General features: G+C 41.8%; 1 protein-coding gene across 1 annotated transcript in view; it reads right to left on the bottom strand.

Annotated features, from left to right (window-relative positions):
- The window catches only part of LOC311049350 (sodium-coupled neutral amino acid transporter 3-like), a 74346-nt gene that overhangs the window by 40671 nt on the left and 7182 nt on the right, over positions 1–26493 (bottom strand). Inside the window, exons 2-4 of the mRNA XM_084062904.1 lie at positions 8154–8415; positions 6333–6426; positions 5570–5685 (exon numbers count right to left, since the gene is read on the bottom strand). Coding sequence (XP_083919030.1) covers positions 5570–5685; positions 6333–6426; positions 8154–8290 — 347 coding nt within the window. The 5' untranslated portion in view covers positions 8291–8415. The remainder of the gene's footprint in view (positions 1–5569; positions 5686–6332; positions 6427–8153; positions 8416–26493) is intronic.

The following is a 26493-nucleotide window of genomic DNA, read 5'->3' as shown; positions in this document are numbered from 1 at the left end:
AATGTTGAGGTATTTGTACTTTTCTTGAGTATTTCCAATTTCCAATACTTTTACTTCTACTCCACTACATCTCAGAGGCAAATATTGTACATTTACTCCAATACAATTATTTGAAAACTTGAGTTACTAGTTACTTTTCAGATACAAATTATGATATTATGAAACATACATTAACCATTTTAGCCCTATCTTATACAAAGACAAGATCTGACAAGATCTACAAGCTCACAACGCGTCGCATCGCGACACGTTGTGAGCTTGTAGATTTGCTATATTTAGTACTGTTACTTTTGGTACTTTAAGTACATTTTGATGCCAATACCTTTGTACTTTTACTCAAGTCAATTTTTTATTCTGGACTTTTACTTGTAACAGAGTATTTCTATATTGCAGTATTGATACTTTTACTTGAGTAAAGAATTTGAGTACTTTCTCCACCACTGCTTGCCAACCAAAACACACCGTCTCTCTCTCTCTCTCTCTCTCTCTGTCTGTCTCTCTGTATGTCTCTCTGTCTGTCTCTCTGTCTCTCTCTCTTTCTCGCTCTCAGTCTTGCTGGAGAACGCCCAAGTGGCACGTCTTTCACCTCGACTTCAACTCTTGGCTTGGTCTGTCATTGGCTCTTGTGTCCGAGCATCGTGGAAGAATGCGTTGTGGTGGAACAGTCAGCCGATGCATTGGCGGTGGGAGGACAGATCTGCTGACAGTCAGAGACCAACTGTAAAACGTGCCCCCCCCCCCCCCAAAAAAAAAAGAAAAACAGGCCAGTGTTCCTGCCAAGAACAATCTCCATATTATAACTGTATCAGGCTACCAGGGAGGTGGAGCGAAATGTAGTTTTGACTGAAAGTCGTACAGTAGCCTACAGTATATTATCCATCAAGTGACAGATACAATAGATACATAGAATCTCTGTCATCTCCGTCGGTAGGTCAGTATGTCATGATAACACCCAATGAATGGTCTAATACAGGGGTCTTCAACCTTTTCAGGCCAAGGACCCCCTAGCTGAGAGAGAGATAAAGCAGGGACCCCCTCTATATTGTATAAAATTGTGTTTCAGATTTTTTTTTTTTTTTTACTTAGTCTGCCCTTTTTTCCCTCTACACCTATAGCCTCTTTGCCAAAAATATCCGATCTACAAGCTCTCAACGCCTCGCAGCGCGAGGCGTTGAGAGCTTGTAGATCTGCTATTTTTGGCTAAAGTTCTCCTCAGAAAAGGGGATGCTAGGGTTCAAGTGGTTAAGGTAAAGAAAATAAATATCACACAAACTCTGAGGACCCCCTAGGGGTCCCGGACCCCCTGTTGAAGACCCCTGGTCTAATAAATCGCGGGTAGGTCAGTATGTCTTCTACTTTGCCCATTCAATGGTCTGATAAAACGTGATAATGTCCCATTCAATGCATTGATAGCATCCGATTAATCAGGCGCTCACGGAGGTACAAGCGTCCTTATCTCACTCTTTGTTCCCACAAGCTTGTAGATCGGATCTGCTATTTTCAGACAAATAGCTTATGTGTAAAATAGAGCTTAAGTGGTTAAATCCATGAAGTGTGAAAATGGGCCCAACAAAACCATTTGGGGATTATAGGGTTTGTTGTAGAGATCATACAGGATTGTAAAGGGACTGCCATGTAACACATACATACAGTATAAACACGTTCTTTGTTCAGCTAAAAGCCTACGGTAATTACTATGGCGAAGTGTGACCCGTTTCCTTTGGAGGAAGGCATTGGTCATGATCCCACCTAAGGCCAGTGTGAGGCAACTGCTGGAGTGAACTGACCTAACCCTGAATCACTGCTTTCACACAATCCTTCATGGGCAGTGGTGGAAAGTAACTAAGTACGTGTATTCAAGTACTGTACTTAAGTCCAATTTTGAGGTATTTGTACTTACATTATAAAACATACATTAACCACTTCAGACCTATTTGTATTTTATACCGTGGCTATTTGAAAATAGCCGATCTATGGGGCGCGTTGTGAGCTTGAACATCTGCTATTTTCACACATTTCAGTACTGTTACATTTTGATATCAATACTTTTGTACTTTTACTGAAGTACTGAATTTTGAACACCAGACTTTTACTTGTAACAGAGTACCTCTACATTGCAGTATTGATACTTTTACTTGAAACATTTGAGTACTTTTTCCACCACTGTTCATGGGTCACAAGTACGGAACATAATACCTGCAGGCAGGGATGGAAAAAGAGTACTACTCGAGTATAGAAGGACTGTTACTTGACTTAAAAATAAAAGGCCACACACCGTGGTTTACAGGGCTTGCAGTCAAAAGCTTTATTGATTAACGTTTTGAATAGAAAGTCTTCTTTTAGTCTGAAAGTTCAATCAATAAAGCTATTGACTGGGAGCCCTGGGCCTGTAAGCCACATTGTGCAGCCTTTGATTTTTGATTTGCCTGTGATTTTCGTTGGTCCGACTCCTGCACCGACCTTCCAGTGGATGGATGTGCCGCCAGCTCTGCTCCGTTTTCTTTCATACTATATCTGTTACTTGGCGTAACCACATTAACCCTGGAGTCCCTAATTTGAGGATGTCATCATAGGCGAAACTTCTCAAAAATAGCTTTAGGCCTATATATGCGTAATTTGTCCCTCGAGCCACACCGACTGAAGCGCTGCTGTGTACACTACAACCAGTACTGCTGGAAAACCATGGTTTTAATACCTGGATATTGCAAGGCACTGTGGGGAATTTGTGACAGAGGTACTGTAATGAGGTGTCTCTTCCAAACTGTCGCTGCTTTTCACTCGCTTCACTGCTTCACTGCTTCACTGAACGTCTGACCAATTTATCTTCTGACCAATTAAAGTATAGCCGAACGAGTTCGGAGACACCGAACACCCGAAATCAGTTTTGAGGCCACTCAACCAAAGCTCTGAAAGTGTCATTTTGTCTGTATAGCCAGTAAAACTGAACACATTTCAGCTGTTCTGGTGTAGTACAGTATACATTAGGCTTAACAACAGTTAGTTATATGATCAGAGTGAAAGGACCAATGTGGCATCCTGAGCATAACCATTGCAATTTAAAGACACCCTCCCTTTCCAATTCAGTGATGCTCTCCAAAGTGGGGAGAGTCTTTTCTCCATGAGGAAGCTTTGTCAAAGATTGCCGTATGAGGGAAATGAGGTTCAAAGCTAAATTTAAGTAAATGGAACGGTACGCTCCATAAAATAGTGAAAAGAATAGTGGAAATTTAGGAATAGGGAGGCCATGCAGGGACTGTGGCTTGAGGTCCTTGGCATGGAAAGGTTTTGAAACCGCTGGTTTAAAACACTTCCCAGCATTAATAAAAAAGTATGCAAAACATTACCCATTACTGGAACTTTTTTGTATTATTATACCGTAGTCATACCCATGGGTGACTGGTGGCAGAAATAATCTGGGCTGCTTGAATTTCTTAATAAAACCTAATAAAAGAGGTATTATGGGGGCTTACAGCATGGGCCTAGAATGTTTTAAAGAACAAGGTAAAGCTCAGCCAAATTCAACTCCAGCCACCTTGTAAATGAATGCTGAGACGTGAAAATAGCTCCAGGACAAAGGGTGCCAGTGTTGATCTGGTCTGTGCTATACCTGGTTAGATTAGCCTCTGGAAACATGAGCCTGAATTATTTGGAGAATCACAAAGGAAGACCATAATTAAACCGTGGACGTGTCTGAAGGCCTGCATGGTTACCTTTAATTGTAAACTAAATTTCAACCTCTAAAGATCTAAAATGAAATCGTTAATTTTATTTAAAATACTAATGCAGGCCCATATACCTGCGTGCCAGTTTGGAGCGGGTCGGTTCTGTAGAACCACTCCTCTCAATGTCTTCACACTTTTACATGGCCCGTCATTGGCGTCATTTGTGTCACTGGCATCATTTGCGTGATTCGTGTCACGTAATTCAAGTCATTTGCCTCATTTTGTGTGATTCTCGTTGCATCATTTGCTTCATTTTGAGTAATTTTGCATCATTTGCATCCTGTCATTTGAATTGAATTGCGTCAGATAGATTCCGCTATCCTTTTTTACCCCCTAACAGAAGATGCCGCCACACTGAAATGATTATTGCAAGCCATTTTGAAATCTCTTCTTGTTAGCATGCTTAGTCACTGTGAAAAATATATAAACTCTGTGCTTATTAACACATTGGGTGCCAAACACGGTTCAAACCGTGTTTTCACGGAGTAGCGCTTTGGTGCCGAACAAGGTTCAAACCGTGTTTTCAGTCTTTTTGTTTTTTTTGTTTTTTTCCACACGGGGGGGGGGGGGGGGGGCTGGAGCAGCACTGGAATCACCCATGAACACTCTAAGAAGTAAGGGACAGATGGATCACCGTGCCAAAAAATCTGGCTCCCATCCGCTTCCATTCTATCTCCTTGCTAAAAACCTCTGTATTCTCGATGCGCGATCGCTCCGCAATGGTGACTCGCATGAGACATGTTGTTGTTCCAGGCTTTAGCCAGGATCATCCATTGCTCTGCACGCATGCATTGTTTACCGTGGAGTCTACAGCTCTAAACAGCGCAGCGTTGCAGACGGTGAGATTTCTGGCACCGAACGTAATCTGTTATTATAACATTCTGGCACCCGATGTGTTAACAGCAGCCGGCAGTGTAGGCCTACACATGGTCCATTTACATAATAACTCAATTCCACCACCAATTGTGTCTCACAAAGCCTGAAACCTGAACTTAATTAATCTCAACACAGATACTTATCAAACAACGATTCTCACGGATCATCAGTCTCTGCACTTTACGTTATTATGAGCTATCAGAGTAGAGAGCTGTTATTCAAATGCCAAGCATTTATCTACCAAGCATTCAATTAGGGGGCTTTCACAAATATGGCTGGCTGCCTGGCTAATTGCCTATAACAATTAAGTGCTATTTTTGTGTTAAACAGACCTCCAGTGTGAGGGAATCTATACGTGGAAGGCAACTGCGTCAGCGAACATCTGTGAGCTCCGCATGTTTTAGCCGTAATGGCTGCAAATTGCAATCGCAGCTGTTTCTACCTATAGAGCACGGCATGATACGTCCACATCTGTCCACTCGTTTCACCGTCTATATCAGTGGTTCTCAAAGAAGGGTTCCGGGAACAACCCCCAGGGGGTCCCCAGCAAAAAGTGTTAATATTCCATCACAATCATTTTGACAATTACAATTCACAATTTAGGCGTTTAGCAGACGCTCTTCATCCAGAGCGACTTACAAGTAAGCAAGGTAAACACGGGGTAACTACTTTAACCATATTTTTATTGGCTATTCAAAAATATCTGCTCTACAAGCTCGCAGTGCCCCACGAAGTGACACGCTATGAGGTTGTAAATCGACTATTTTTGAAATTTTGGGGGGAAAGCGTGACATTTTGTGAAAAATGTTGAAACATGATTTTTTTTTTACACAAATCTTCTCTTCTGGGATCCCTGGCACTAGACTCTTTTCAGATGAGGATCTGCAGCCAAATACATAACATTTTGGGGGTCTTTGACATGAAAAAGTTTGAGAACTACTGATCTATATTGATCTGTCTGTGCAACTCACAAAAACAGGACGACCCCAGTGTTGGCCATAGCGTACGCCAGTCCCAGGATGCCACTGCCCATGATGGCGTTGCCCAGGTTGAACACCGACATCCCAAATGAGGTCTTCCCCTCGAACTGATGCCGATGACAAAAGAGAGAAATAAAGCAGGTTAAGAGCAGTGGTGGAAAAAGTATTCCATTTTTTTACTTAAGTAATAGTATCAATACTGCTGTTTACAAGTAAAAGTCCGGAATTCAAAATGTACTTGAGTAAAAGTACAAAAGTATAAAAATGTACTTAAAGTAACAAAAGTAGAAAGTACTCATTTTGCAGAATGTTCGATTTCACACATTTTCAAATATATAAAATGTAAAAATAGCAGATCTACAAGCTCTTTCACAGGCATTGTCAGCTTGTAAATCGTCTATTTTCAAATTGCCAGAATGCATATAGGGTTGAAGTGGTTAATGTATGTTTTGTAATAATAATCAAAATCTACAAAGTAACTGGTAACTTTTCAAATAATTGTAGTGGAGTACAAAGTACAATATTTGCCTCTGATATGTAGTGAAGTAGAAGTAAAAGCACTGAAAACTGGAAACACTCCAGTAAGGTAAAAAATACCTCAAAATTGTACTTAAGTGCAGTCCTTGAGTAAATGTACGTAGTTACTTTACATCACTGGTTAAGAGTAATTTTGCTGGAGTGCTCATCCAACTCTGAACACTGCCGTGTTTCGCTGTGTATGCAAATAGAACACAATCGGGAAAAACAAACCTACATCTGTAAAGCGAGTGGTCTTCTTGTCCTCCATGCTTGATAAGAACTCCTGGCTCTCTGCGAGGTTGGCCTCTGTGTCCGCCGTTCTGTGGGGACTTGTGGGAAAAAGAAAAACACAAGTTGTCATAAGAACATGAGGGAACAAGAGCAACTAACAAACAAAAGACAACCCCAGGGGGTCAGCAGCAGCAACGCTTTGGAATCCCACTGCCAACGCTGCAATCTCTCTCTTTTTCAACACGACCCGGGAAACAGATTTAAAGTTTCATGCAGCTTCTCTGTGCATTAGTTTGTGATTAGTATTGATTAGACCCTCCACAAAAACCTTGATTATGTGCATATTTATGCGGGGGTCATTTTTTTAAAGAGGTGGTGCCATGGTTTTGCACTTTTTCTGTTTTTCATGTGTCTATGAGGTTGATAGAACTTCATTAAGGCCCCCGCTGGTGGTTTTATGGTGTTTCATGTCTTCTCTGACTATTTGGACTTTTTTCCTGGAGGCTGAAACCTTGACAGTCAAACGTGCCAATCCAAAAACAGGGGCATAGTGACATCACAGAGCCCCCAAAAAACATACCCTCCCCCTCATTATCATAACACAACAGGTGTGGGCATGAGGAGGAGGAGGGACTAGGACAGGTGGGTGGTGCTAAGGTGGTGGAGGAGGTGCTAAGGTGAGAACCAGGCATACTTAATGAACTGGAGGCGTGTCCACATAAAAACATTTTTTTTAACAATTTCTGTACACTTTTTTTTTTTGAAAAAAATCCTTACATAATAATAATACCTTATGATCAGGTTTTAGGGTTGAAAAATATCATGGCACTCCATCTTCAACTTTTTTTCATTGCATAATATCCGCATTGCGTCACATAATATGCGAATCGCATAATATGCGAATCGCATAATATGCACATCGTATAATATTTGCATTGCATCGCATTGCATAATATGCGCATATTTCACATTTTTCCCATAAAATCCCATAAAACCCCCGCATATTTCATCGCAAAATCAGGGATTTTAGCCCGCATAATAAATGATTTTTGCCCACGTTTCTCTGGAGGGTCTAATCGAAGAGTAAATCACAGGCACGTTTGACACACACATCCTCTGCTCATCAGTGTTACATACCTGGCATTTTGAGCACTATTGGGCACAACTTCCCTACAATGTAGTGTAGAGAGAGACCATCCATCACCCAATGAGAGCACAAAGAGGAGAAACAACAGACAACCCTCAGTGATAATCCTGTTATAAGAGAGATCAATATATACCCAACTCTGCAGTGGATTAACCACATGAACCCTATGTGAACCCACATGAACATGAACTCTATTCTATCTGGGCATGTCATAATTGGCGAACATATATAGGTATATATACGCTATTCGACGTATAGCAAACAAAGTATATGGATTTATCTGTCTACCTATAGATAGATAGATGATTACATGACTAATACAACAGTCTAGACAGACCCTCGGATGATAAACAATCAGCCTCTTGGATGTTTATTGACTGGGCCTCACACACAAGCTGTTACTAAAGTCATGGTCAAGATTCATTTAGCTGCGGTTCTCAACCTAGAGGTTCAGCACATCCAGGGTTTCGGCCCTCACAACTACGTGACTACGTCGCTTATTTTAATCCACCCCTCACTATGAGAAATCTTATTTTCTTAAGTCTCTGTCTAAGGAGTTTTCCTTAATATTTATGCAGCGAGCGAGTCTTTTTCTGCCAGTTTTCCTTTATGTTTTTGAGCCGTGAACAAAGGACAAAGAAGGGCGCAACAGTTTTCCCTGTTCTTTTGTATACTTACTTGTCCGAATCCTGAGCAGGAGGTGTTTTGGCAGATGCTGTGGTCAAATCCACTGGCTCGTGCCCTTTCCCATTAGGAATGGTGTTCACCTCAGCAGGAGGAGTTTCCACAGCTTCAGCTGGTTTATCCTCACTCATCTCTGCTCCGGTGCCTCGTCGTGTGTATGTGAACGTGTGTGTTTATAAAGTGTGTAAATGTTTGATGTTGTGTGTGAATGTTTGGAAGTGTGCTGCACGGCAGCTTCTTATTTTCCTTCAGAAATCTGTTGAAAAAACACGGGTCTGTTAGCAAAGGTGTTTGTGCCTTTCATTTTCTTATGCTTTAAAACAGGGTTCGGAAACCTTTTTGACATGAAGTGCCATGTTTTTATGCTCTTGATAATCATTAGTCAGTGTGCCATATCAACATTATGTAAATCTTTTACACCACATCAAAATATATTTTTTATATATTTTTCTCCTTTTGAAATATTTTCAGGAGATTTTAATGATGAGTCATTTTAATGACTCACCTAACCCACCTATCTCCCTCCCCAGTAATAGAGTTCAGAGTTTGAATGAATGTAGAATTATGTGCAGGATGTAATTTGCATACAGATTTGAGGGGTATTAATATAATCAACTACATTTTATTTTAAACCAAAAAAATCTCTCTCTCACACTTATGCCAGCCAGTGTGCCAGTGATTACCCTCCCCTGTGCCAATGTTGGCACCCGTGCCTAAGGTTGCCTACCCCTGCTTTAAAAGGTAATGTGTAGACTGCCATCTTATTCTGCTGGACCAGCAGGGCGACCCCTACACCACCAATGTTGCTGACAGACTGACTGACTGTCTTTGGAGTGATGAACTTACAGCAGCCATAGACCAATTATTTGACAAACATTGAGACCGATTGCGCACACAGGTTACGTTCCAACCCAGTTAGGTTGAGGTGTGCTCGTTTATTTTCACTCAAAATCCTGTGTATGAGGCTCGCGAGGCGATCCAAAGCAGGCCACTATAGGTCAGTGGTTCTCAACCAGTGGTCCGGGGACCACCAGTGGTCCTTGAGGGGCTTCCAGGTGGTAAATGATGGAGAGTTGGAAACGAAATGGACCCTTATAGATCTTTAACTCTTGAGAGCCTAAAATGAAACCAAATGGACCCTTACGGGTCCATTTGGTTTCATTTTACGCTCTCAAGAGTTAAATTATTGTTAAACATCTGCATTACTTAAAGATTTTTTATTTTGGTCAACGTGTGCCTGTTGTCTCTCCTATGGTACCACATCAATAAAGCATGGAATTGTGGACAAAATCTTATCCAACGACAACAAAATATTGAGAGGCTTAATCTCATCAAATGGTGGTCCGTGGTTTCAAATGCCAAATACATAATGGACCTTGATATGAAAAGGGTTGAAAACCACTGGCATAGACCAAGTATTTGACAAACATTGAGACAGATTGCGCACACAGGTTGCGTTCCAACCCAGTTAGGTTGAGGCGCGCTCGTTTAATTTCAATCAAAATCGCTCGCGAGGCGATCCAAAGCAAGCCACTATAGGTGAGTGAAGGCCCATGCCGCCGGCGAGCACTCCCTCTGCTCATCTCAGTCACCCGAGGTGTGTCAGTCAATCACTGTGATTGGGGGAAGGGTTTTCGAGGACAACTGGTTTGGGAATTGCTTACACATGAAAGAAACCAAGGAGTATATATTTAAAGAAGGACAGTTAGTGCACATTCTTTTTTTTACAGTACAGTTGAGATAGACAGGAAACAGGGAGTGACACGTCACGCAGCAATGGTCGTTGAGATTGGGAATCGAACTTGTGACTTGCTGTCGGGCCAAATTAGAGCCTATGTGTGGTGTGCGCCTTAACCACTAGGCCATCGGCACCTCAAGAGTTAGACATGCTAAGGCTGTGTGTCCACCAAAGCAATATCTTCCCAGCTGAAAACGGAAAGTGCTCGCCTACAAACGCTTCCAAGCACCTGGGTTGAACATATTTCAGCTCTTGGCAAGCAGATAAAAACGCCACACGTGAACGCGAGCGACGTCATGCTGCTGCCGTTTCCTAAAACGCGGTGCCTTACTTGGGAATGTCTGGTAATGTAATGTTCACTGGTGTGATTTCTTGGTATGAAATTATGGCATTTATGACAAATATTTGTGTGGTCTAATCTTTCAAACCAACTGATACATTTGGATGTATTAAGTTGTAGCTCTGAAATCGCTGGCAGTGACTTGGCAAACAATGTTTTATTTCTGTCAGTCAAAGAGTTAATATGAGTGTATATACTGTACCAGGTACAATGCAGACAACACAATAGAGTACAGAAGTCCTGCCGTCATTCGCTCCTCCCCTGGGTCACGGTTTTGTTTCCCCATTCTGAATTCCCATACACGTGTTTAATATCGCGGCATACCTGTATAAGAATTGTGGTCTGAAAATAAACCTACTGTCAGTCCCAGCGATATTGTCAGGGAGGTGGTTCTGTATCGTTTATGATAGTCAGTCACTCATATTTGATACAGTCTGTTTCTGGCAACAAACAAAAGATGTATATTAATGTTAGCGTTTTCTCGCCGTCAGTTGATGCTTCATATCCATATGAGTCAACAGCACAGCCATGCAGCCTTGCCGTTTAAGTGCAGATTTCAGCTTGGAAAAAATGCACCCTCCAACCATTTTCTGGGTAGTCACCATCACGTTATCGTGGTATTCCTATTCTTGCTATTAATGTTGCAAAGCATTGTGTGTGTGCGGGCAAAATAACATTGACAGCTATGACAGGTGACGGAAGAGCGCCAAACCATAGTATACATTGCTGCTATGCTCAGGCACCTTCGTCATATTTTTTTTTATCTCAGGTACTGTGTAAATATGTAGATAACTTGTTTGGCCTTTTTGTTGTTCTCTTGTTTGATCTCCCTTCCCACTTGCCCCCCCCCCCCCCCCCCTTCTTCCTCCCCCTCTTCTTTCTATGGAAATAACGTTGCGATGGGAACGATGTACGAACGCGAATTTCACCCACGTTTTTACCTTGTAAACCTGTGATGTGACAATAAACCTGATTCTGATTCATATGCCAGCTTAGCAACAGTTGCTAGGCCAGCATTGGACAATCACTTTGGGGTGGGATTTAGGGTCCATTCTGCTCCCTGCTGTACAGGCACCATCCTGTAGGAGTCACTAGAGTGCAGCGACAGAGATTGCTCCTCCTCCTCTGCCCGTAGTGCCGGCCCGGCCAAGCTGGAGGCACCGTGGAAGCTATAGCGACTCCAGTCTCCACAATGGTGGGCATGATCTTTACCCCTGCACCACACCTCGCTAACAATGTCTTAACGCTATGAAACAAAAAAGAGCTGTTACCAGCCACACGAGGAATGCTGGAAGATAAATGAGGCATGCCACTACGAGGCTGTTCACATGAGCCTCAAGCATCACTCTCCAGGACCCTGGAAACGTGACTGAGTTCTAAAACACTTTCTGAGAAATGCTGGAACACAGAACAAAAAAACGTAAGGATGCTATTTCTTGCATACATCTTGAACTGAAAGTTGCCATCTCAGCCACATTTATTTTGCGTAAAGTCAATACAGTGTAAGTTTTTCAATTCAACAAAAGTTATGTTTGATATCATCTTTAACTGGTCTATTAGTTTTTTGGACAACTTCTCTAAACACTATTAACCCATTTAGACCTGGAACGCATCTGTGTCACTTTAGATTTCTTTGGCTATTCAAAAATAGCAGATATACAAGCTCATAGCGCGGCACCGAGTGCCGCGCTATGAGCTTGTAGATCTGCTATTGTTGAAAAATCTTGTTTTTTTTTCTTTTTATTAAAAAAAAAAAAACTGTTAGGATTTAGAAAACATTTTTAAGAATTTATAATCTTTAACTGGTCGATTAGTTTTTTGGACAACTTCTCTAAACACTATTAAATACGAGTGTCTGCCCTGATACTCGGAAATGTACAGAAAATCCACAAAAAGACTTCTGAAAATGAATATTGCATCACGTTGCAGTATATATATATATATATATATATATATATATATGTATATATATATTGGCTTCACACACACACACACACACGCACACACACACACACACACACACACACACACACACACACACACACACACACACACACACACACACACACAAAACGCTCTTTCTTACCCTCTACCCACTGAGTCCAAAACGTCCAACCGCCACTAATACAGCAACCAAGAAAGCGAAACAGTGGTTTCCACGGGAGTCCCGGGACGTAATTGACACGTCAACTGACAGGTATTCTCTCGGAGCTTCCTCCGCTGGAGAAAAGCATGAACTCAGCCGCAACACACAGAGCTTTTTGTACAGCGGGCCCCGTCAGGCCCCTCGGCTCCGCGGCCTTGCATCCTGCAGGGGTCTCGATCCAGCAGTGGTGTCTTATCCCATTAAGACCTGAGGCGATTCTTAAAGGAGTAGTTCACCCAACAAAATTACTTATTTTCTATCTATTGCACACACCATGAAGCCTGAATCCATGGATTCTTTTTTGTTTGTGTCACATTCCTAAGCTAATAATTAAATCCCCGTCTCCTACCAGCTAATGTATCCGGTAGGAGACACAAAGTAGATTATTTGTGTCTCCTACCGGAAATACACCCGGTGATCAAATTCTTGGCTTAGGAATGCCACAAAAAAAATGTAATCCATGAATTCAAGGCTTCATGGGGTGTGTAATTGATAGAAAATAAGTCATTTTTTGGGTGAACTCCTCCTTTAAAACAAATCCTAACAGTTTTTGGAAAAAAATCTAAAACAAATGTGTTCAAGATTTTTCAAAAATAGCAGATCTACTAGCTCATAGCGCGGCACTCGGTGCCGTGCTATGAGCTTGTATATCTGCTATTTTTGAATAGCCAAAGAAATCTAAAGTGACACAGATGCGTTCCAGGTCTTAATGGGTTATATAGCTAACCTGCTGGTGCATGGGGGGACCTGAATGGCTGCCTGTGACATGCATCTCCTGGGTGCTGCCATCTACTGAGACCCCCTATTGCGCTGGCCCCAAAAGATCCCATTTGTTATGCCCCGGCAAGCGGGGCCGAAGGGCAGGAGTGGGGGGGAGGGGGGTGCAGGAGTCTAGAGAGGAGGCACACACACACACACACACACACACACACACACACACACACACACAAACAGTCGGACCCACACAGGGAGATGAAAGACGCAGCAGAACCAGCTACGACCAGCTAAGAATGGCTTTTATTTGTGCCCTCGATCCGTTTCTGTGTCACTTTTACTCGGAGGTTTCCTCTTTTTAGTGAGAATTTAAGGGCCGAGCGAGCGTGCATGGCAGCTAGCGTTTCGGGACTCTCTGTTCCACCAACTTTCTGGCAGCCTCGCTCCCTGACCGCTCTCTTTTTCAGCCCACATCCGCTCTGCAGCCCGCCTCCTTATAAACGGCAGCTTTCCCTAAAATTATCTGAACACGTCCAAAACAATTGGGAGGTGAATAACCCGTTAAGACCTATGAGGAGGCCAATTCTACAAATGCCTTCTAAAAAACGGTTTTCTGAAAAACTTATGTCTCTTTATCAGTGGTTCCCACACGTTTTCAGGTCAAGGACCCCCAAAATGATATGTATTTGGCCGCGGGCGGACCCCCATGTCAACAAATATTTTGTTCCAGGGACCCACAGAAGCAAAGATTTGAGTTAAAAATGATCGCTTTATAAATATGTACATTCAAAGATTTGCACACAATTTCATGACTTTTTTTTTAAATAGCAGATCTACAAGCTCGTTGTGCGGCACGAAATGATGCGCTATTGATTGATTGATTGAATATTTTATTAGGCAAAAATGTAATACAGCACAAGTACAGTTAAAAGTCTAAAAGGTCCATCCAAAAAAGTCCTTGCGGTCTTGTTTCCATTGAGTTCCTATGAGCTATGAGCTTGTATATCTGCTATTTTTGAATAGCCATAGTATAAAATAATGCTTTTTAGCTAAAAAAAAATCTAGATCAGGAGTCTTCAACAGGGGGTCCGGGACCCCTAGGGGGTCCTCAGAGTTACTGCAGGGGGTCCGCCAAATCTTTGTGTGATTTTTTTATGTTAACTACTTGAACCCTAGCATCCCTTCTCTGAGGAGAACTTTAGCCAAAAATAGCCGATCTACAAGCTCACATTTTTGGCATAGAGGTATAGGTGTAGAGGGAAGAAAAGAGCAGACCACTTAAACAAAAAAGTTGAATCTGAAACACAATTTTATACAATATAGAGGAGGGGGTCCGTGCTTCATCTCTCTCTCAGCTAGGGGGTCCTTGGCCTGAAAACGTTGAAGACCCCTGATCTAGATGCTTTCCCGGTCTCAATGGGATAAACCATTGGTCTCCACCTAGCAGCACCATCCAGGGCCTGTGTTACCAGCCCTGCTGGCTGGTTGCTGTGGGCTTTACTGCACAGTCAGGCCTCCTCGGTGTCCCTGGCTAAAGCCGAGCAACGTGGTTGGCCAGCAAAGCAACTAGCACACAATGGCACATGTTGTGTGGTGTCCTGGGAACGAGTCGGAGAACAGTGGCTCTATTGTGCCGGGCATCATTATGCTCCCGGGGGCCCCCAGTGTGGCTGCCGCTAGCTAGCCAGACCACTCAAGGGGCTAAAAAGGTATTTCATTTGGGCCCTTAATTGAATGGAGGGCACCTAAAAACTCGTCAGCGTGCCAGCATGTCACATTCACGCACATTTGTAACAGAGATGCTGAAGATAGTGTGAGGACGCTAGAGAGGCAGGGCCCGCACTCTTAACCCTTTAAGACCGGGAACGCATGACTGTGTCATTTTAGATTTTTTTGCTATAACCATTATTTTTGTACTTTGGGCTATTCAAAAATAGCAGATCTACAAGCTCATAGCGCTTACATGAGTTCGTACATGAGTACGTAGCGCGGCACTTACAACTAAGTGCCGTGCTATGAGCTTGTAGATCTGCTATTTGTTTTTGAAAAATCGTGAAAGTTTGTGCGAATCTTTGAATATATATTTATATATATATATTTAAAGCAAACATTTTTAACTCAAATCTTTGCTTCTGGGGATTCTAAAAATGTCTTCTAAATCCTAACGGTTTTAATAAAAAAGAAATGCTATAATATCAGTGGTTCTCAAACTTTTTTCATGTCAAGGACCCCGAAAATTATATTTGTCCGCAGACCCCCCATCTCAAAATATTTTGTTCCAGGGACCCCCAGAGATCTGAGTAAAAATGTATGTATATTCAGAGACTTAAATAACTGATATACAAGCTCATAGCGCGGCACTCGGTGCCGTGCTATGAGCTTGTAGATCTGCTATTTTTGAATAGCCAAAGAAATCTAAAAATGACACAGATGCGTTCCCGGATTGAATGGGTTAACAAAGACAAATCACTACGCAGGACCGAGACGTCACTCAAACATGACCACAAATGAGAGAGGGAGCCTCTGGAGGAGTGGACTCAATCAGGATGCTATGGGAGGCCTGGCTCGCAAGGGCAACCTCTTCAATGGCCTCAAGCGGTGTGGAGATTCAAAACAGCCGAGCTGATTGGTCAGAGTCATGGCTCACTACAATCAGCGTGAGAAATATAACAAAGGCAACACGTGACATCATTGCAAATAGCTCAGAGTAAAAAAAAAACACATGCATTCTGCTAAGGCCTCGTATCCATAAAAGGCCCACTCACTCATGACTATACAAGCAACCCAAGATGTAATAAATAAAAATGTGTGGAGATGTTATTCCATAAAAAGTAGGGCAATGCGGTACAAGCAGGCACTCCTATTCAGATTTTATTTAACGATGAAAATCCAACATCCGGTGTTATTGGTAAATACATAATATGACTACAGCATTATTGCAAAAGAAAAATTATATAATGCACTTGAACAGAAGGAAATCGCAGTAATTCAGGATACGCGTCTTGCTAAATCCCATGTGCATGAGAAGGTACTATGCTCACCCTAATTCTCAAAACATTCCAGGTATAGCCCCACCAAATTATTGTCAAGAGGCCAAGGCTTTCCCAACATCTGCAGAGAGGTGCAGTGTATGTAAATTACGCAAAAGTGTATGAATTCTGTATGCTCTTATAAAGCTCTCCACATTAACCACTTAATCTTACACACAAAATATCATTGCCGAAACAAGCTCTCGACGCATCGAGACTTCGAGAGCTTTTAGATCTGTTATTTTCGCAGAATGTTCGCCACAGAATATAGAGATGCTAGGGTTCATGTGGTTAATGACCTGATGTGGTTTGTTTTCCACAGCTCTGCATGCACAACACTACTGAACATAAGATCGTCCTGCAAAAATGGATGACAAATTGGTACCTTACTACACTGAAGTCATCAAAATAGTGAGTAATGAGACAATGAGTATTATGATTATACTGTACGATTAAGACTGGCATTTATCTGTTTGACCAGTAAATACATTTATTGATTCACTCTCATCTGCATGCGTTGAATGTGGAGGTTTGGGAGGACATGCTTTGTAGTCAAACGTATGGACACACGTGGCCGGGTTCGACCTTGGAAACACCAATCTAATGTCTTATAACACATTGAGCCACAGTTAAGTCGAAGCGCTATCCAATGAAAATCACCAGGGAGGCATCAGGGGGCTTGGTCAGCGCTATCCAATGAAAATCGCCTGGGAGGCGTGGTCATAGTAGACATTTTTTACAACACAAAGTGGTGTAGTAAAAATATTGTAGCGTTTTTCTGTCTTGTTGTTGCTGTGAGTGCTAGAGCATAGAGTGGGTGTCTTCTGCAAGCTAAACGCCTCTCTAAGCATCTGAGCATGAGCACTGTTTTCCAAGAGAGCAATTCAGTTGAAGGGGAAGGGGGGGTGGGGGTTGGCCAGTTCCATCACAGATGATTTTTGGGGGCCGTAAATCAATGTCCTTTCACGGCTTCGACAGAGGCTTGTGTTTATTCAACCTCTCGTACCAAAAACATCACCTCAATTTGTCTCCGTCAACACGCAGCATGTGGCTTCGCTTCAGGCTGACCCTCTCTGACGTAAGCTTCTCCACAAAGAGACGTCATCAAAACGAGGAAGCCTGGGCGAAACGGGCCGGGTTCCTAAACAGATGCCAAAACCAGAATGACCCGGTATCCTGATTACTTTAGAGTGTGTGTGTGTGTGTGTGTGTGTGTGTGTGTGTGTGTGTGTGTGTGTGTGTGTGTGTGTGTGCGTGTGCGTGCGCGTGTGCGTGGCTTGCTCAATGGATAATCAAACTTTAATACCTCCTCCTCCACCACTTTGCCAGACTCTCAGAGGGCTATAGGTCCTCGGCTTCATTCAGTGAGGCTCCGCTGTGATTTCAGTGTCCCTTAATCTGATGAAGGGGCTAAATCTGATGTCCATATTGTGTTCATATGCATCTTTTTTTATAGGACAACTCCACAGCTTCCAAAGCCTGTCAAGTCCAATCTGTCTGATTAGACACTGACATTTTGAGGGAAGTGAAACTTTGCCCCCAATGTGATGTACAGTGCAGTGTATTTTCTGCTCAGAGTTTCACCAGTCACTCTGATGGGCAGTTCAGTGGCTGTGTGTAACCCAACATTTTTTTTGACACAACGCTGATGAAGGCTTGACGGAACGCGTACGTTGCTGTCTAATCTGCAGCATACCATGCCTACTTAATATGTGCCTTAAAAAGGACAGTTCCGTGAGTGCTGGTATTCTTTTTTAGAGATTTATTGTAAAGTTACTTTTCCTTGACCTTGCAGCCGGTAAGAAAGTTCAGTATTGTTGAAACGAGTTGGAGTCCTGCTCGCACCTTGATTTAAAGATAACCCACATTCTATAACATGGGACTGAAGGCAGGCAGGTGTATCTTCAAATACTGTATGGTCATAGATACTGATAACTATTTTCTGGGGTAAATTGCTTTTGCTGCCATAAATAGGTATGACCTGTTTTTGTTGTTGTTTACAGTTGCACCACAACAACAACAACAACAACAACAACAAATCTATGAAATATCCGATTTAACAGCAAGTGTCACAGACACATACATCCCTCACTGGATGAACAGGAAGTGATTCCCTGCAGATTAGGAGATTACACATACAGTAATGACAATTTCTCTGATGAGCTAGTCTTGCTAATAGACAAGGATGCTATATTTATCGGTCTGTGGGGGCTTCCTTCTGATGGCCTTTTCAACCCATGGATGACAGATTAGATAGAGCCCATCTCACTCAGACAGGAGATCAGGATGAAGCCACGCACCCGTTACTCCTGTTTAAAAATAGCCACTGAATAGCATCACATCACACCATCACACACAAAAGCTGTGTTTAAGCACGGTTGCAAGTACCATTGGATGCAGCAGCTGCCTGGAATAAGCACGCCTGGTAAACATTTCTGTACAGATACACTGGGAAGAAACACATGCGGAAGAATCTAACAACCATCTGTCTGTATTCTTGTTCTTCACACATACAATTATACGTGTGCATGCACACACGCACACAGATACACACACACACACGCACGCACACACACACACACACACACACACACACACACACACACACACACACACACACACACACACACACACACACACACACACATGCACACACATGCACACACGCACACACGCAATCACAAGATGAGGGCAATCTTCAACTTAAAGGAGTAGTTCACCCAAAATTATTATCAATGATTAATTACACACCCCATGAAGCATTGAATTCATGGAGATTTTTTTGTTTTTATCGCTTTCCTAAGCCAATAATTTCATAACCTGCGGTCTCTCCAGTAGGAGACTGCTTCATGGGGTGTGTAATTGATAGAAAAGAAGTACTTTTTGGGGTGAACTACTCCTTCAAAGCTGTATATGTAAAGAGAGACAAATAATTGCATTTTCTCAGAAATCAAGCATAAAGCACCAGCACTAAGCATTTCCACTAAAGGGCATAAGAGAATTTTTACAGATGCTAGATGTTTAAGTCATCTCTTAAAACCCCACATATTATAATGTATTATATTCTACAAAGTGGGTATAAGACATAAACCAATAAATAGAGGAATACCACTGTATTTCAACAGTGAAATTGATGTGCATGTGCTTTATGTCCAATGTCTCAGTCTGTGCTGCAATTAATGAGTGCTCATTACTCTCTCCCATAGCCAGAGGCAGGTGTTATTAATCATGCGCACTAATATGTAATGCTACACAGAATGTAGTGGAGAAACATACATAGTAAGTCTATAAGAATACATTGGTTGATTTTAGTGGGATGCTGGCCACAAGATGTAACAAAACACAACCTTGCACATTGAAGTAAGTAAGCAAGTAAGGTACATTTCAAGTACTATTGTGAGGTATTTTTAATTTACTGGAGTATTTCCAGTTTTCAGTATACTTTTACTTCTACTCCACTACATCTCAGAGGCAAATTACATTTCGACCATTTGAAAATAGACGATCTACAAGTAGATCTGCTATTTTCAAATTGTTATACATTTTATACATTTGAAAACATGTGAAATGGGACATTCTGCATAATGAGTATGTACTTTCTACTTTTGGTATTTCAAATACATTTTGATACCAATACTTTTGTACTTTTACTCAAGTAAATTTTGAATTTCCGGATCTTTTACTTTGTAACAGAATATTTCCTTGGCTTGTGGCTTGGCACTCACTGGTTTCTTTTGCTGTCAGCATTCTTCATTGTCATCAGAGATGTCCTCACCTTCCTCTCATCTCTCTGATCTGTGCTGCCAGACTCAGTAATCATCTATCCTCAGCCACAATAATCACCTAATTAGTCCCTTCTCCTTCTCTTTCTGTCCTGCAGACCCATCTTGGTCACTTTTTTTATTTATTCTTAGATAGTTATTTTTTTTTTTTCAGTACAAAATAATGTTAAAGGACAACTTCAAAAATGTCATCTTCATATAATTGGTCCTCACAAATGCTCATTATAATATGGTACCATTTTTGTCTTTCATCGTCTATGTCTTAGAGGAGGGCTGTGTACAGTTCAGAAACTCGCCTACCAGTGACATTCAATCCAAGCTGATAGGATGATTTTTTTCTGTCCCAGTCTCTTGAGGCCCTGTACACGGTTCTCTCTGCAGTCTATTCATGTGATCGTTTACCTTGTTTATTGACTAGAGCTCAATAAACATTGGAAGACCGAGTCGCACAGGATAAAATGCCTAAAATGTACATTGTAAATACAGTCTGTGACGTTGTAGCCCTGAGTCCCCACTGTGATTAAGCCAGCTGGGTGAATGCATGGCGGGCCAAGTCAAATATTTGTGTGTCATCTTCTGAGATGCTCCTCGTCTCTGCATGAGGCTGAGCTGGAGTGAGAAATGCACATCATCCGCTGTGTTCACACGGGCACAGTGTTGATTTCGTCGACTAAAATGATGACGAAAAATGTTCAAGCTACGGTGACTAAAACTATAAATATACTGACAATTTCTTCAACAAATAAAAACTAGACTAAGATGTTAGGGAGGGATTGGTGGAGAAGAGATCCTGCAGTAGAACTAAAAGACAAGTCATTTTATGTTTGTTTGCGTTCGGGTGTTGCGCTCTGAAAATAGCAGATCTAAAAGCTCACAACGCGTCGCAGTGCGACGCGTTGTGGGCTTGTAGATCGGCTATTTTCAGCATGCAACCAAGTGTAAAATCAGCCATCAAGGCACCGCCAAAATACATTTTAGTCGACTATATCAACTGTAGATTTAGTCGACTATAACCTTATGATATTTAGTCGACTAAAACTAGACTAAAAGAAAAACATTTCAGATGACTAAAATATGACAAAAAAAATCAAAATGTGCTGTCAAAATCAACACTGCACGGGCAGATACAAAGATACACAGATACAAAGATACACAGCATATTTGTCACTCTGTCACTTTGTATCTGTCTTGCTCAACGCAGTCGTTGACGTCATCAAGCGCTGCGTCATCGGAGCTACAGTTGTAGTTTTGTATCTTTGTATCTAGAAGTCGAACCCAGCTAAATTTGAATTTGTATCTTTCATAGCAGCTACAAACGGTGGGTGTTGCTTTGTAATCTTCATGTCTCTGGCTTCCATTGAGAATGAATGGGAGACTGTATCTTTGTATCTGCCCGTGTGACCGCAGCATGAGAAATGCACATCATCAGAGTCTATGAAATGATGCAGGATGCCGTATCTGTTGGCAACAAAATAATATCCACAATCAGGTGGGCGGTATTATCTCTTGCAGCCAGTGGGGGAAAGAAACTAAGTACATTTACTCAACTACTGTACTTGAGTACAATTTTCAATACTTTTACTTCTACTGTACTAATACATTTACTCAACTACTGTACTTGAGTACAATTTTCAATACTTTTACTTCTACTCCACTACATCTCAGACAGCGGCAAATATTGTAGGCCTACTGTTACTGCACTACAATTATTTGACAACTTGAAGATTTTGATTATTATTACCAAACATGCATTAACCACTTCAGCCCTGTGCATACTTTGGCTATTTGAAAATAGCCGATCTACAAGCTCACAACACAGCTTGTAGATCTGCTATTTTGTGAAAATGTGAAATCGGACATTCTGCAAAATAAGTACTTTTACTTTAAGTATATTTTAATGCGAATACTTTTGTACTTTTACTCAAGTGCATTTTGAATACCGGACATGTATTTGTAGCAGAGTATTTCGACATTGTGATATTGGTACTTTCACTTGAGTACAAAATGTGAGTACTTATCCCACCACTGATAATATCCACGATCAGGTGGGCGGTATTATCTCTCGCAGCAAGTGATAAGTATTTATCATGCCGTACACGCCTCTAACCCAGGATTATACCACGCATTGTGAGGGGTGGGAGGGGTGGGGGGGATGTGAATCGTTTGCTCTGCAATCTCCTTTGATGATTTGGTAACCTACTTTTCTCTACAAACGCTGGTGTGACGTAAAGAATGGCATTATGATGATGATCACAACATTGGCTTTGGAACCACACACACACACACACACACACACACACACACACACACACACACACACACACACACACACACACACACACACACACACACACAAAGGTCCCTGCAGGACTTAAATACGTCTGCAAGGGAAAAGGCAACCAGTACAGTCATCATTCTTTTTGCTTCACATAAAATTGCCTACTTTATAAAAAACGTGGAAAAACCGTCCTTGTCACATCATTGTGACACATCATTATAATGTTCTTATTTTGATCATAAGACCCAATCACTGAATGTCAGTCTTCTTCAGAATATGTATGACACTGATTAACTATGACACTATATGTATGGCGATAGTTCACCGCAAAAAATCTTATTTTTTACCAATTAGACACCCCATGAAGCCAAAAAAATGAATTCAAGTCTCCATGGGGGTGTGTAATTGATAGGAAAAAAGTATTTTTGGGGGTGAACTATCCCTTTAAACCCTTTATTTTCAAGGATCCCCATAACTCTGAGAGTGTACCAAAGTGGAACCAAATGGACCCGTATAAATGGATCCATTTGGTTCCATTTGTGCACAGAGTTACAGACCTGTAATGGTCATTTAGGGCTACAGCTCTTTATGCGCTTGTCTCATTTTGTATGTCTATGGCAAAAATAGAATTTGAACCAAAAATGTCCGCCACAAGCCAGCATGGCGATGACCGCCTGAGTGTAAAAATGGACCAGAAACCCTTGTTTTAATCTCTGCTCCACCACCATCCTCTGTAATAGCCTGCAATACTGGGCTCTGGCTGCTTATGTCTTTTTAGAGTCTCTGTGGAAGTGAAGAGAGAAGCCAAGGTCAATTCACTGTGTTTTGTTGCTTGGCCCTGGACTGGCATGGCATGGGGATGGCTGGCTGGCGGGCAGTGGCCTTGTGGGTTCAGCACTGTCAGGGGTGCCATGTGGAGCACTGGCCCGGGAGGTGTGAGAGGTACATGGCATTGTCTACCGGCTGTTTGTCTCGTGACGTGACGTGGCTTGTTTGTGTGTGTGTGTGTGTGGGTGAGCTCCAGTCTGGTGACTCACTGGGCAAATGTGATTTATTTATAGAGCGAAGCGGCGTTGTTGCATCCTGTCACTCTGGCTCAACTCTCACACAAGGAGGGGGAGGACACCCCCCCCGCAGAAAGTTGGGGGACAGGTCAGCAATTGAGGCCTGTCACAATTATAGAGCACCGAAGTCTGACGTAATTTTACACATCCTATACCTGGGTCGCGTTTTTTTTTTTTCACCCATTCTGAATTCCCATAGACATGTTTAACACATCACCCGCCACGGTATTAAACATTGTTTGTTATCCCCTTGCCAGCGTAATTACCTCAATCGATGATCTTTGAAACACCGTAGAAGCAACATTGTGTACAAAAGAAAACAAAAAAAATAGTCCCCGTGGGTAGGCGGAGGGATCTGTGTATTCAGAGGAACAACCACATTCCAACCGCGATCTGCCATTTTGGGGCTTTGGCCCGCTGAAAACGGTGGTTTTCAATGCAAAAACAGCAACTGAGTTAGAGGTGCCAGGATGGATGTGACGTTTTTTGGAATGATGTCACATCCACATACTTCTTCTCTGAGTGACGATGGATCATCCCAAAGCGTGTTACGGTGCCTAAAACATGCAGCGTGCCAAAAAAAATAAATAGAACGACTTTATGCGTGTTGGTGGGCAAGTGGACTATTTAATAGAATGACTTTATGCGTGTATGGCAGGAAATGAGTTAATAATATCGCGTCAAATAAGAACTGTGTTCCAAAAATAAACAAATTACGCCGGCGGTTTGACTCTTATGGATACGAACCATCAACTGACGGTGAGAAAACGATAATGTTCCTTCCGCCGAATTAGTAAGATTTTCGCCAGAAACAGACTGTATCAAATATGAGTGACTGACTATCTTAAACGATACAGAACCTCCTCCCTGACAATATCGCTGAGACAGTTTGTTTATTTTTGCACCACAATTCTTATATGAGACGATTCTAAGATGACCCAATGTTATTCTCCATAGAGAAATTACTTCTACGACCCAGGGGATGAACGAGTGACGTCAGGACTTCTGTGCTCTATATTATGTAATCGTCTAATCGCGAATTATTTGAGATAACCGCAATTATTTTTTAATTTTGTTTCACACATTTTCAAATATTATAAAAACAGAAATAGCAGATCTAAAAGCTTACAACGCGTCACTTGCTGTAAGTATAACATTATCAAACATGTCAATAATTTCTTTGTATTTTAACGTATTCTTCGTTATTTGTCATATCTGCCATGTGCAAATTTTGATTAGGAAGCCTAAAAGAACACAAGTAAATCGTTATTCGCAATTATTTGAGAGACAGTTATTCGTCAACTTAAATATGTAATGGTGACAGGCCTATAGGCAGCATTGCAGTAACGTGATCCACAGACATGATTTGCACACAATAGGACTTGAAATGACAGACAATGGAGGGCAAAGGGGTTATGAGCACACGAGGCATGAAGAGAAGGCGTTACAACACAAGGGCAAGAGGAGAGAGAGGGGAGATGTAGAGCAAATGTAATTAACACACAATGCATAGAGAAAAGCCGCTGAATTCCTCAAATGTTTATGTTTATGTTTATTCAGCTTTCAGCATGATCACAGATGGTGCCATTAAAAACACTGGGTTATTTTGCTGATTACAATATCAAACTTCAAATCTAAAAAATGCAATTGCCTACCTAAAAATCATGTATAAAAACTCTTTTGAGAATAGCAGCTATACAAGCTCACAATGTGGCGCGATGTGACGCGTTGTAGATCGGCGGATCTACAACACATCTAAATAGGGCGGAAGTGGTAAATGGTTTTGTAATAATAATCAAAATCTGCAAAGTAACTAGTACATGCTACGTAGCCTGCGAGGTTAGTTCAGGCAGTATATACTCGAGAGGTTACACACTGCCTATGCGGGTGCATACATACGGATGCTTACTACAATGCTATACGATGCTATTACGCAGACCCAGACCAATCAGCTGACCAATCAGCGGGTTATTTAAGCTCACTTCAGTCTCTGTTCTTCCTCCTGCTGTCATTTGTCCCTGGACTGTTGGTATGCACCTGTTTGCTCCCACCACCCCTGCACCACCAGTGGGCTCTGCTATTGGTTCTGTTCCCCATGGGGGGATGTTATGGTATATCTATCTCCCTGCTCTTAATGGTTAATGATGGCTGTCTGATTGTGCTGAGCAGGGAGACAAATGTTGCAGAGCCTGAACGCCAAGATAAATTATTATATCCACACTTGTATTCTCATTCTATAATGAAATATTGGTTCAAACTATTCGTGAGTTATCTGACTGAACTAAAGTTTTCACATAATTGTAGTGGAGTAAAAAGTACAATATTTGCCTCTGAGACGTTGTGGATTTGAAGTAAAAGTATTGAAATGTGGACATACTCAAGTAAAGTAAAGGTACCTCACACTTGTAGTACAGTGCTTGAGTAAATGTACTTAGTTACTTTCCACCACTGTAAAGAGCCCTGTCATAGAAATGAGTAAGGGAAATGAGTAAGCTCACAGTCACAGGTCATGGGATATAGACAGATGGTGAGGTTATTCCAGACATCAGTGGACTAAATACATGGTACATGGTGGATGCAAACAGTACCAAGGCGAGGATGATAAGGGATATTCCTCTAGCGAAGCAGCTTAGGAGATTGATTGGACGGATTCGAATCGAAAAGACGTGGAGAAAATTGTATGTTTGTTTTGGTTCTGGCAACGTTCACCAACAGGACTTAAATGTGTCTCCTCAGCGTAGTCAAGAGTCCAACCATAATTACAGGCCTGTATTGTTTGGTTGACAGTAGTATCGTAAATTAAAGGAATGAGCTTCATATGACCAGTCGTGGGAAAAGTACTGAAATGTTTAAAAGTATCAATACTGCAATGCAGAAATACTCTGTTACAAGTAAAAATCCAGTATTAAAAATGTACTTGAGCAAAAGTACAAAAGTATTGGTATCAAAATGTACTTGAATTACTAAAAGTAAAAGTACTCATTATGAAGAAAGTCCCCAGTTCACAAGTTCAACATGTTTAAAAATATTTTTAAAATAGCCGATCTACAAGCTCACAATGCGTCGCATTGCGCATCGTGAGCTTGTAGATCTGCTATTTTCTAAGTCAGGGGTGGTGGGCAACTTTGATTATGGAGGGGGCCTCTATATTTCCAAACTCATTCCAGGGGGCCACATTGCATATTGTTGCTGTCGGGCAGATACCATATTGGAACTTTTTTCGTAAATGAATGCCCGTCATTC

The sequence above is a fragment of the Gymnoscopelus microlampas genome (assembly GCF_963454915.1).
Source record: "Gymnoscopelus microlampas genome assembly, chromosome: 7".
NCBI lineage: Eukaryota > Metazoa > Chordata > Actinopteri > Myctophiformes > Myctophidae > Gymnoscopelus > Gymnoscopelus microlampas.
This window is presented reverse-complemented; position numbering and strand designations above follow the sequence as displayed.